This window comes from Trachinotus anak, unplaced genomic scaffold, assembly GCF_046630095.1.
Source record: "Trachinotus anak isolate AG129_WGS33_773 ecotype Australia unplaced genomic scaffold, CSIRO_AGI_Tana_v1 ptg000003l, whole genome shotgun sequence".
Taxonomy (NCBI): Eukaryota; Metazoa; Chordata; class Actinopteri; order Carangiformes; family Carangidae; genus Trachinotus; species Trachinotus anak.
Genome location: NW_027273854.1, coordinates 23,800,849 through 23,814,224, shown reverse-complemented (window position 1 = coordinate 23,814,224; position 13,376 = coordinate 23,800,849). Strand labels below are relative to the sequence as shown.

At 41.6% G+C, this 13,376-nt stretch overlaps 1 protein-coding gene across 1 annotated transcript; it reads left to right on the top strand.

Moving 5' to 3' along the window:
* Positions 1-2,064: 2,064 nt before the first annotated feature.
* On the top strand, positions 2,065-7,255 carry LOC139618640 (cyclin-dependent kinase 5 activator 1-like). Its single transcript, XM_071474752.1, has 3 exons — positions 2,065-2,702; positions 4,591-5,230; positions 5,425-7,255. Exons 2-3 carry the CDS (start codon positions 4,715-4,717, stop codon positions 5,914-5,916), a joined length of 1,008 nt encoding a protein of 335 aa, XP_071330853.1. The 5' UTR covers positions 2,065-2,702; positions 4,591-4,714; the 3' UTR covers positions 5,917-7,255.
* The last annotated feature ends 6,121 nt before the right edge of the window (positions 7,256-13,376 follow it).

Sequence of the window (13,376 nt, the reverse complement as noted above, 5' to 3'; positions counted from 1 at the left end):
CAACTTACTGCAAATAAGGTTATTACTCTTTTATTATGCATGGATTCAACGTTTCTGAAGCTTGACTGACATTAACGACTAAAAGTCAGGATGTCTTCTACCAGTTTGGACTACATTTTTTTCTCTCCCAGGTCACTCAACTTTATGAAAAATGCAATATTAAATCAGAGGAGCACCACTTGAATGCAAAACTTTCTCCTCCATCCTAAAAATATACATTTTGAAGCAAAGACAGATTTACATGATAAGTGAAGGAGATGGAGCGTGGTGTTATGGCAGTGTGGCATGCTACTTGATGTAACAGTTGAGGTTCTGCCTTCAACCCCACTGCAATTTTACAAAAGAGTGAAATTGCTCTTAAAATGCAGAGCAAGTAAAAAATGAAGACCAAGGTATTTTACATTTCTTTGGATTCAGGTGACTGTGCTGATTTCTGGAACTCAGACTTTTCAGGTTATGTAGGTCTACCAGTTGACCACTATGTTTTAGTGCTGAAGTATATAATGGTTTTAATGAATTTACAGTATCATAGAATTGAATTAGGTGGTGGAGGAAGTCTTCAGAACCTTTATTAAAGTTAAAATACCAATGCATTAAAGTAAAAACTACTTCAGTAAAAGTAAAAGTCCTGCAATCAAAATCCTGAAAAAATACAGAAATAAGCAAAAGGTGCTTAAAGTAGCAAAATTAAAAGCAGGCCTGCGTCATAGGAAAATGTCCCTTGGCTGCCATATTATTTTGAATGATGTTATAAGATATTTTATACAGATGCATCAATGAGTGCACATCATTCTACTGTTGTACGGTAGCAAGATGGGGCTAATTTTAGCTTAGTGGTTTTAAACCTTGGGATCAGGCCCCTCCAAAGGTCACAAAATAAATGTGAGGGATCTTGAGATGATCAGTGGGAGAGGAAAGAAGAAAAAACACAAATCCTTTTTTTTTTTTGTCAAAGGTTGCATGTTTTCATCTTTTTGGGCTTAAGCAGTTATTTTATTTTTAACCATAAATGGTTGAACTGCTAAAACTCTAGACATGTATATCATGTTTGTCATGATATACATGTCTAGAAATCCCAACCACACACTGTTTATCTGTAAGGAATCACAAGCCAAAAAGGTTGAAGACTGTTGGTTTGATATTTAATAATGCATTTTACATGGTATTATGAGTTTTATGTAAAATAGTATCTGAAAAGTAAATAGTAAGCTGCCAAAAAAGTAGTAAGGTAAAGGCTAAATTATCTCTCATCTGAGTTGTAGAGAATAACCTATAAATTAGCAGGAAATATGTTTATTATTTGTAATTAAAGTTGGCTACAAGTCCACCACGTGTTAATTTCTAGTAAATAATCAATTATTTGATTTACCATCAGCCTGACAACGAGAGGAGCACCCCCCATACAACAAGAAAGAATCAGAATCAGAATCAGAATCAGAATCAGAATCAGTTTTATTGCCAAGTATGTTTTCACATACAAGGAATTTTTTCTGGTGATTGGTGCAATTGATCAGCAACAGTGGGGCTCTCTAGCCTTGTTGATGAGGCTAATAGCAGATGGGAAGAAGCTATTTTTGTGGCGAGAGGTTTTGGTCCTGAAGGACCGCAGCCTCCTGCCAGAGGGGAGTGTCTCAAAGAGTTTGTGTCCAGGGTGGGAGGAGTCAGCTACAATCTTCCCTGCACGCCTCAGAGTCCTTGAGGCGTACAGGTCCTGGAGGGACGGAAGATTGCAGCCAATCACCTTCTCAGCAGAGTGGATGATACAAAAAGATGCAAACACGGACTGTCACAACAACAGCACATGAGCACATTAGTCTGCAGGCGGACCCACGGTGTTAGAGCTGATTCACAAAATCTTCGGTGTTGGTCTTCAGCGGCAGAGCCTCCTCCGCTCCCCCCGCAGCTTCATCTGCTCCGCTGCTTCAGCACCTCGGACAGCGACCTCTCCCATAGGCTGGAGCCCATCAGCGGCCAATGGCTTCAGCGGCGCGGCTGCGACAGGGACGACCAGCAGCAGGAGCAGCATCCCGGCAGCAGCCAATGAGAAGCCGCCGACTCTCTCCCACATCCAACCCGAATAACTGCAGATGCCCGCATCAAAGCAGCGTCTCTCTCTCTCTCTCTCTCTCTCTCTCTCTCTCTCTCTCTCTCTCTCTCTCTCTCTCTCTCTCTGGCAGGTTTGCATAGCTGAGGGTGAAAGCTGAAAATCTATTTTTGGAAATCATAGTAGCCATTTTTTTTCTCTCGGTATTCTCCGCCATTGTGTTGATCAAGGTTTTCAGACCGATACCTGGCGGAGGTTTGTCCAAGCTGTGATTATAGTAGCGGGACATTAGTGGCCGTGACCGTATAGGTTTTCGGTTCTCAATGGAAGACATCTTCCCACTCGCTGCGAGCGAAGGACTGAAGCACATTTCGCATCTGCTTTGCTTCTGTATTCCCACCGACGAACGGGGGACTTATTATAAATGAAGATCTGACAGAGCAGAGCGGGCAGCCGGGACGCGAACCTGTCGGCCTGTAGCGCTGGGGTTACATCTTATCAGGGACCGATCCGCTTTCACGCCCTGGACCCCGGGCAGCTTGTGGAAACCGAGCAGAAGGGGGGAAAACGATTTCACATTTTGGCCACATTTGCTCAGCGGCAAGGGGGGTCAAGGTGTGATACATGGATTTCAAAATAAGAGGCGATTAATTTGAAGGTAGGAACACACGGAGACTTGTTTTGCTGCATGTGATAAAAGCCATATTTTCAGCTCTGCATATGATATCACATGAAGCAGCCTATTGAGAAGGCCCAGTGATGCTCAGATCCAACAATGTAGACACGCCATCATTTAAAGGCTCTTTTTTCATATACAGATTGTGTTGTTCAGAAAATGGATAATCCAAGATTAAACAGCATCATATTTCATGTGTTTGTATATGTGAGAGCCGATGCTTCTGAAGCTGCTTTATGTTGGAGGGGGGGACAGCATTCAAGGCTTCCATTTTGAAGCTAAGATGGATGCTTGTGCACACTTCTTTCTCATGCCTCTGTGGCCTTATCTTGGTTCTTATATAACACTGATGAACAGTGAGGGGCAGCAGGCCCCAGTTACGCTGACGAGAGCGGTAGGCTTTATGAAGAGAGGTAACAGCAACAGGATTTAATCACAGACATTAAGGCTCAAGATTAAAACCAAATGGAAATTAAATCTCTACTAAACTACCCAGGAAAGCTCATTTCAGCGACAGAAAACTAAACACCAGACTCCTGTATGAGGCCACTGAGCTCTTGTTATAGGCTACAGATGATGTTTATCTACATTATACTATGAAGTAATGCCAGAAATCTATGTAGCTGTAGAATTTCCATTAGTTTTCAGTCATGTTTTGTCTCAGATAAAAAATCATAAAACAGTTTACTCACAATCTGTAAACTTTAACTCACTCAAGAAAAAGAAAAAAAAGGTGGAAGCTCTGGGAAAAGCTTGATAGATTTTCTCCTGAATCACACCTCATAAAACGAAACTATGACTTTTTGGGGGCTTGAAACTGTATCTCAGTGTTTTCCTCACAGTATGAAGTAGGACTGTCACACATCAGATTCTCACTACACAATTATGCCAAAAGATTTCACAATAATGATATTATCACAATATCTACAGAAATTTTGAAAATAACGTTGATAATGCTATCAGTCAAATTGATCTCTAACTATGTTTATTGTGTGTTTTGTCTCATTTTGGTGAATGAAGTGGACTCAAATAGAAGTGTAGGGATGTGGTGAACATCTGCAACCATCATGATATCATTATATGTGTGTAATTAGCATGATATCAACATTTTATTTCTTAAACATTGTGGTTATAAAGAATATCTCAACAGTCCTAGTATGGAGTTTGCTTTGTTGTCATGGTAGCTGGGGTACAGCCATATCACCATGGAAACAGCTATCTATAGGCAGTTAGATCAATACTCCAAACTCCATAAGCTGAGGAATAACATGAGATGTGGTTGAAGGTTTTGTTTTCAGTCACTCTTCACAAAAACGGTTAAAAACACCAGTGTGAAGGTTCAGGCTTATTCCTTCTCCTGGAGATAGTAGCATGACTCAAGACCCACTGACCAGAGCTTTTCCAGAGCTTTCAACCCCTCATCTCACCATCTTCTTCAGGGTTGGTTTGCTCAGTTGTCATGGTAGCTGGGACATACTGCAGCTGCAAAGTCCATCATCAGTCTGTTGCCATGGAAACAAATTGTGGCTGTATTAGCAAAGAGGAAGGGCTCCAAGAAGCTGTAGTCAGACGGTAGCGGGGGCGGTGGGAAAGAGAGAACTCCAGACCGTCACGCCACCACTCCATGAAAGTAGTTATCAAGGCAGCTAAGTCCATGAAAACTGAGCCAACTCCATCTACTGAGGAAGACTATGAAATGCACATAGACCCTCAGAAAAGGCTTGAAAGTCTATCCTCAATTTGATAAATTCAGTTGTTAATTATTAATTATTATAATTATTAATTGATTATTAAGTGTTGATTGGCTTAATTTTGCATTGTTTTGTAATGTAATGCAACTAACTAACTACTTCCTGTTCTTTGTTCACAGGTTTGACTTCCTCCTAAAGTGAGACAGTTCTCAAAGCTCTTTGTCTAGACCAATCAAAGAGCTTGCCCCCCCTGCTCCCCACTCCATCTTTCCTGTATCCCTCTGCTAACCTTCGCCAGGTATTATGGGTACGGTGTTGTCGCTCTCTCCGAGCTACCGAAAGGCAGCGCTGTTCGAGGATGGCCCGGCTACAGTGGGTCACTACACAGCGGTCCAGAACAGCAAGAACGCCAAGGATGCTGCCGCTGCAGCCGGAAAGTCCCTCAAACGGCCGTCCATCATCAGTGTGTTGCCATGGAAACGGATTGTGGCTGTATCGGCAAAGAGGAAGGGTTCCAAGAAGCTGCAGTCCGACGGCGGGGACGGTGGGAAAGGGAGCTCTCCGGACGGTCATGCCACTGCCACAGCAAATTCAGCCTCCAACAGCCTGAAGCTGAAGAAGTCTCAGTCCTGCGCTAACCTTTCATCTTATTCATCCAGCCAGGACCCCTCGGCTACCACCACCACTACCTCTTCCCACCTGCCCAACTCCAAGACCCTGGCTAACGTAGCTACTGTCGCTGCCAAAAAGAATTCCCTCACAGGCTCTGGGATCCAGCCGTCTACTGCAGCAGGCACGCCAAAACGTGTCATTGTCCAGGTAACCCTAACCATTTGTCTTTTTCCTTATCACAGAAAATGGGTTGCTAAATTAAGATTTTTGAAAGCATCCTATCACCTAACGCTACTTAAACTCATATCTCCAATCCTTCCCCCAAACTTTACCTTCACCTTCCTTGCTCTCTCTCCTCTTTCCTTCTCTCTCTCTTTTGCTGGCCTTTGCATTGCCTCCAGGCCTCCACCAGTGAACTGATGCGCAGCCTGGGTGAGTTCCTGTGCCGTCGGTGTTATCGACTGAAGCGTCTTTCTCCAACAGATCCGGTGCTGTGGTTGCGTAGCGTGGACCGCTCCCTTCTCCTACAGGGCTGGCAGGATCAGGGCTTCATCACTCCAGCCAATGTGGTCTTCCTCTACATGCTGTGCCGTGATGTGGTCTCAGCTGAGGTGGCCTCAGAGCGTGAGCTGCAGGCCTCGCTGCTCACCTGCCTCTACCTGTCCTACTCTTACATGGGCAACGAGATCTCCTACCCACTGAAGCCCTTCCTGGTCGAGGCAGAGAAGGAAGCCTTCTGGGACCGCTGCCTGGAGATCATCAACCGCATGAGCGGCAAGATGCTCCAGATCAACACCGACCCACACTTCTTTACCCAGGTGTTTGCTGACCTGAAGAACGAGAGCAAGAAAGAAGAGGAGAAGACCAAACTCCTCATAGGCCTTGACCGATAAGCCGGAGCTGGGAGGGGGGATGGATGGAATGACAGCTTGATGGAGTTAATAGGTTGAGGACGAGTGGACTAACGTAATGCATTGTAGTGCTACCTTGGAGCAGTACTGTTGTCTGGCGTCTCTACCAGTTTATGATTAACCAAATTTCCTGTTTGTACACCAGAACAAAGAGCTTCCGGGATTAAAAATGGTGTAGTTGGGTAATGAGCCACCCAAACACTGACAGGCTTTCACACAGAGGTGGTAACTAATCTGCAGTGTCTTGTCTCAAGGCAGCAATTGGCCCACACAGCCATTTTACCAAAACAAAGCAGATATAATCAGGGTTGTTGTGGTGCTGGCCACATTATTTGATATGATTGGATCTGACAGGCTACTTATTGGTATTCAATGTCTAGGTTGCTTGGCTCAGGATGTGACAATAACAAGCTTTAAGACCGAGATATGATCTTTAGTTTTTCAAGAACAATGTAACTGACAACACAGACCGGGAAAGCCATATTTTATCAAATGCCTGGCCAGCAGGGTTCATGATATGACATTAACAGGATGTGAGAAAGAGATATTTATCAGTTTTATCTTCTGGCTCGGGCCCACAGACATGCATCTGTCTGTCCTGTATCTTGTTTCAGCGAGATAAGAAACAAGGGGTTAGAAACGCCAGACAACACAGATTTACGTAAATAAGGCTGAATATTATTATATATATAAAGTTACAGGATATTGATATTGTGTGATAGCATCCAGGCATTTTCACTATAGAGAAATGTCAGGGTAATGAAAAACAAGAACCACGCTGCATGAGGTCACCTCATATGTCCTTGCACATGACCACCTGCTTATTGCCAACTCCATTTTACCTTATTCCTATTGTCCTGCCCGAGCTTATTGCACTCACCAACACTGGCTGCAAGGTCCACTGTTGAAACCTACTGAGCATTAACTAATACCATAACATGGATGAGCCAGAATCAGCCACAACACAACCCCAAAATTTCCATCCCAGTTACTGCACTGTAGTGGATTAGCTGATTCGCATCTTACATAAGGTGCTGTACTTTTAAGGGAATATTTGGGTTTATCCAGCCAAATCTGCTATGGATTGGGAGATCAGTATTTATTTTTAAAGGTATGAAATGCTAATCCTTTGGGCACAGATTAATAATCATTAAACAAGCCCTACTGTGAGCTGTTTACATTCACAAAAAACATGGGAACATGCAATACTGACCCCTCTAGGGCATATTTTACACAAGGAATTATTTAATTCCTTCCTGCTCCCCTGCACTTTGTCCTGCAGTCCATATTGGTGCTGTCCTGAATGACCACAGGAAAGTGTTTTATTGAAAGAAAGAAAGAAAGAAAGAAAGAAAGAAAGAAAGAAAGAAAGAAAGAAAGAAAGAAAGAAAGAAAGAAAAAGATTCCTGTTTTAAAACACTGCACTCATGTTGTGTGCTTCATACTGTATGAATGATTGGCGGAGCCAGGTCGTGGAGGACATGAGACTTGATCATGTGATCTCTCTCAACCAATGGCTACAGACATCAAAATCAAAGAAAATGTGCTGATATTCCAGGTGTGTGTGAGGGCGGGGCAGACGCTAGAAGTGCAGATGAGACTTTTCTTCCAAAACAATGCTTTGATGTTGCTGTCACCACTCGAGGCTCAAGGGATTGTTGTTTGAAGTGTCAGCCCCCGTCCTCTCTCCTTTTACCCCCGTCATTACTCTCCACATCAACCCGGACATATTAAAACACCACAGATTCTCCATCCACTCCGGTCCACTCTAGACCGGTCCTGTCTTTTCTGGTGCGGTTCAGTCCAGTTGTCCTATATTTAGAGACTCTCTGGTCCACTGACCTGACGGCTTACTTATTCACCATCTTGTTTGATATGCATGTGTGCTTCTATAGGTTTCCTAGCATGCTGCTTTGTGTTGGGCACACCGCACCATATGTTGCAGAAGAGACTGAGCATTCGCCATGCTGAACTGCTGAAAACTAGGCTCAGTGATGTGACATCCACTCAGCTTTAGGACTCTTTAATGAAGGAAATGTGTGAAAGGCTGGATGTATCCATCCTTAGGCTGTGCATACACTGCACATAAAGACGAGTCTAAACATTGGTCCACTGCTCTTGATTCCATGGTGCTTAGGGGTAAAAGACCTTTAAAAGTCTAAATAGTTTGCCCTTTCAGATCTGAGTTATAGCTTAGATGGGCTTCAAAAAAACTAAATTCCTGCAAAACCTTGGGTCAACTGAAGTGAATATTAAAGGGGCATTCCAGCGATTTATCATTGCATCTCCATAAAGTCAAAATGAAAACTTTTCACATTATGCAACTGGATATAATCTGTCATTAGACAACCCCCCACCTCAGAGGTGCTTACTTCTTTCAAACGTCACACCTCCAGTTTGTAATGCAACCTTTCTGTTAAAACAAACAAACATAACCCCAATTACATCATCGGGGTTATTGTTCTACTCTTTCAAAAACTTCTCCAGAGCCACAGAAAACATAATAAAATTGTTACCACAGGGTGGGTACCACTCGTGGTCATACACTATGAAGTGACCTCCATATGTAAAATTGGTGGAATACCTCTTTAAGGGCAGTTATAAGGAGTTAACTGTGGCAGGAAATTGAGATACAGATGCTCCACTTGTTCATTACTTGCTTCACTGATGTCACATCACCAAGTCTAACCACAGCCAACAGACTGTCTTCAATGTTGGAAAAGCTCTGCCCTCTCAAACAGGGCAGAGATCTCGTGCCATATCATTCTAAAGACTTGCTATTTCATATAAAAAAAACAAACAAACACAAAGAAACATGAGCCAACTCAAAGTCTCTGACTGCTGAACAAGAAAGACTTTAAAGGAATTTCATGAATAAGCTTTTTCACAGTGTTGCTATATCAGGTATCAGACATGTAGACCAGAAAAGAGGAACTTTGTTTAAGAGTGATTTTAAGGGAAGTTTTATGTGCCACTTTGCAAATTGTAATCCCAAACTGGAATCAATGGAAGCTGGAGCACTCAGCATGAATGAATTCATGGATTTATAATTTCTGAAATACACTCTGATATGATTAAAAAATGATTTTAAAAAATCAGAAGAACTTGGGTAATGGGGGTTTAAAAACTTGTTAACAAAACAGAATACCATTCCTGTTTCCAACCTGGGTGTCTCCATGATACAGGTGTTTTAACTCTGGTGTTGTTTTGTGTTCAGATGATAACTGACTGGGCTGCAGTAGGTGCCACACTGTTAAAAGAAAAATGTAGCCTTGATCCAGAGTCAGACCTCAAGAGATAAATATGCACATGAAGAATGAATCCATGGCAAACAAGCTTGTTTACATGTCCCTCCTCCTAGCTGTTTCTGATGGGTTGAACTGTAGATAAGCATTTCTCTGAATGGCATTACCAAGACGACTGTTGAATAATAATCTTTTTTTTCTGAACTTGTTGTACTTAAAAAGCCAAATTGTAGGTTTGATAGAATCTATATCACTGCAAGTTAACAGATAAAAGATAAAGGTGGCAAATCCTCATTTCAATGGCAAGACTTTTGGTGAAGTGAAGTTACAGTCGCCGTGTTTCCATCAAATTTGCTTGACAATTACATGGAAACACGGCTAGTGATAAACCTCGATTCACGTTCTTCTATGAGACAATTATTTGAATAAGCCACATTTAGTGGAGAATTGATGAATGTTTATGTTGGGATCAAGAACTGTTACTTGCATAATTCCACGGTGTAAATCTTAAAATGTAATTGACCACTACGCCACACCACCTTTAGTAACCGCTGCTACTCCTGTTGAGCTTTCTGTTTTGGCATTGCACATTATGCTGTTTACAGTGGTAACAATGGCAGATTTACAGTCAAAATTATAAGTGATTTTTTAAACAATGGGTCCTTGATTTTAGACAGAGGCCGAAATAATAGCTCTTGCTAGGAGATTTTGTCAGTCGTAGCTAGGTATTTAAGCTAATGCTAGCTCAGAGATTTGGTTGAAAATACTGTCTCCTGCTGACATTTTATTGCTTCCACCATCAATACTTATATGAAAGGGCTCTTAAATATGCACTTGATGGCTCCATACACAATATCCTGCTAAAAGACCAGAGCTACAGCTGCTGGTCTCAGCTTACAAGTTAGCATTCTCACCAGCTGAACATTTACGCTAAAGTAATGAAAATATGGAAACAGTGCCGTGTATAGCTAGGCAGTCCTAATATTGTAATTATAATTAGGAAAATGTGAGATTTTTTTTGTCATTTCATTATTAATGTTACTTCCCCAAATTCAACAAGTAGCAGAGTGGCTCACATTAGCCTAAACTCAGTTAGTATCGGGGACTGCCTTCCTCACAGAGCTGTAATATGACACAGTTGATGTACTCGTTGTGAACAAGGCTTTTTTTATATAACCTGTAACCCCACACATTAATGTATATGCTCCTTGCCCCTGGAAGTAATGCTCAGTCACTACTGTAGGGAATAAACCAGTTAGCCACACATGCTAATGTGCAGAGCAGATAAACGTACTGTTTAATCTAGTCCTTACACTTTTGCTCTTGCCTGTCATGGTTTTAGAAAAACTGGCAGAGAAGACATCATCACCCCAAAATCTTGAAATGCCATGTATTCTTACTTCTTACTACAAGCTCGACATGTGGAGAAATGCAAGGCCAACAGGCCTGCCGTGCGTAGCTTTGGTTGCTAATCTATGACTGAATAGTAACTGGGGAGGGGTTTAGAGAACAGTCAATCTTGCCTTTTCTGGTAAATTCAAATCTGATGCCCTATTTTTGAGAATGCACCCCCCCAAACACACACACTCAGAGTGTTACATATTGGTCAGTCAATATAATGTGGATGTCAGATGACAGCTTTTGACACACGAGAGAAGTTATGGTGTATTTCACAAAAAATACTAATGAGCAAATGTCCCTCAACATTTTTCACTATTTTGCTTCCACCTGCTTCGCTCCTTCCAGCTGTGTAGGGACGGTAAAAAAAAAAGAGACAAGGAAGCAAGGAAAGAAAACATGTCCACTGAATGAACCTTTATCCAGAATTAGAGAGAGAGGTATGGGTTGACTTCACCCCCTCCTGTACATCCTCTTATCATTGATCAACTCATAACTATGTGCCATATTTTATCTTGCAACACGTACAAGACAAAAACTATCGTGTAACATATGAAGCTTATGATAATGATGATGAAGTTATTACAGTTTTTCTTCCTTTTCATTTGTGAATCATATTGTGTAAACAAGAATCTTTGTTGAACAAAAGTCAAGGCTACTAGTGTTACTAGAGTGCTGATGCTGCAGTCTGTTACTATGTGGATGTATGAATATGTATGTGAGAAATAATAATAATTTGATCAACTGTTACAGGTACTTTATATAAAAACCTTTACAAGCATGGTCTTCTTTGTTATTTTCATCTCATGGGATTTCATACATACATATTATACATACATATTATTATATTATATGTTTGGATACAGTTCTTAGTCTGCCCACAGCAAGGCAGCAGTGTGTTGTTGAAGTGATCCACAGCAGCTCCAGCTGAAGCTGCTGAAGACAAAATTTGGTCCATTGTTTGGGGAGTTTTGTGAGCGTCTATCCAGGAGGAAGGCTCATAATAGGCCATGCAATTACAGCTTGCTGACTTAAGCACCTAAGTGCGTGTAGTGTTGACAGATGTTGTTATGATGCACCAAGAGAGCCATTAAGAATGGATTTAATTCTAGCTGGGTTGCTGAAATTTTGATAAGTGCAGCGAGGGGATGAAAAACTCAGACCCAGACTTCCTGTTTAGATATTCTGACATGATTTGAGCAAATTATGAGCTGGAACTGACCTATTTAAGTTACCACAGTTCTCACACACTGTAAATATCTAGAAGATTATAAAACTAAAAGAAATAAGGCAACTAGCTGCAAAGTCTTTTTGAGTTTGCTTAACTTTCAGGCCAGCTAGTTATGTCAGTTCATTTAATACAGGTGTTCAGTGTATGTATAAACAAATCTAAACAAAAGTGAATCGTCTAGCAAGGGGGCAGCATTTTATGCCTTTATTAGATAGTCACAGAGGAGAGATTCAAAGCAGGGATGTCACAGATCATGATCAATGAATCAAATCCTAAGCTATGGTAGCATCCCATACTGAATCATTATTGTCATTGACTGAATCAGTAGCTTTTAGCCACGGAGCTCCAATGAACTGAATGTAACAGCTTGAACTAGCAAGACTAGACTGAATGTACTGAACTGAAGACAGGACCAGCACCAAACATAATACGGACTATGATACATTCACTTACTGTTGTATGTACTGAAGTACTCAAGGACACTTTGACACACAGACTTCTTCACAGACTTCCTTCTGCTTAGTGGAAAATCCGCTTGACCTCCTGAGCCAAAGCCGTAAATGAAGGTAAGTGAGATAGAAAATGATTTGTTTTGTGACAAAAGTCTGACATTCCAACATGATTACCCCAACTTTCCATCAGTCAGTCAAAAATTATTCAAAAGCTACATTATTTACACAGCGAGACAGTTTAACATTCAAACAAGGAAGTATTATCTGTATTGTTTTAACTGTGTACTTCTTTATATAATGTATTGCTGAAGGGGTGTCAGAGACACTAGATGAGGAATCAGTGATGGGGCACGAGAGCTGTTTTCACAGCTACTGTGGAGATATAAAATTGAAAAGTGACCATAGCATTTCAATTCATAAAGACTGCCACAAACAGCTAATAGCGCTGTAAATGACTGACTACAATAAAGTATCAGTACATAAAATTGCTGAGACGTTTTGACGTTTATTCATCATGTTGCTGTCCATGGTGCTGAATTTGCTTTCACGCCAGCCCGGGTGGGCGGTGCTGTAATTTAATTGCTCTCATTGTGTGAAGCTGTCTGCTGATTTATTTCCTGTACATTGTGTTTGCACCGTTTATTTTGTATTCCATTTAGGTGCTTATACTGTGATCCTTGTCTCAACAGGATCAACAGGATTTTATTTCTGAGGTGCAACAGTGCAGCCCCCCTCAGGTGAAGAGCCAAGTCTGTGCAGGGGAGGCGCTGTCCATGGTCCTGAAGCGGCGGAACTGAGGCCGAGGACGTGATATTTACCAAAATAAAAGATGTATTATCTCATCTTAAGGCGGAAATAACAGGTGAAGATGATAAGTGTGGATTAGTGGGAGTAAGAATTTTACAAAGAGACTCAGATGCTTAATGCTTTCAGCTGTGACGTTCAAGTCAGTTCAGATTTATGAATGTAATCTCACACATTAATCAACAAGAGAGAGCGCGGACCAGTGCGTGGAACGATCAGACAGGACGGATCCTGCCAATTTATCAATGAGCACCAATAACCCTTGACGTCATATCAAAATGTGTTTTGCCCACTTTCCTCAGTCCGGCACGT

Bases quoted from the DNA above. Each gene is read 5' to 3' on its own strand.
- LOC139618640 (XM_071474752.1), top strand. From the start codon at position 4,715: ATGGGTACGGTGTTGTCGCTCTCTCCGAGCTACCGAAAGGCAGCGCTG. The intron at 5,231-5,424 runs GTAACCCTAACC...CATTGCCTCCAG, and splicing joins CAAAACGTGTCATTGTCCAG to GCCTCCACCAGTGAACTGAT.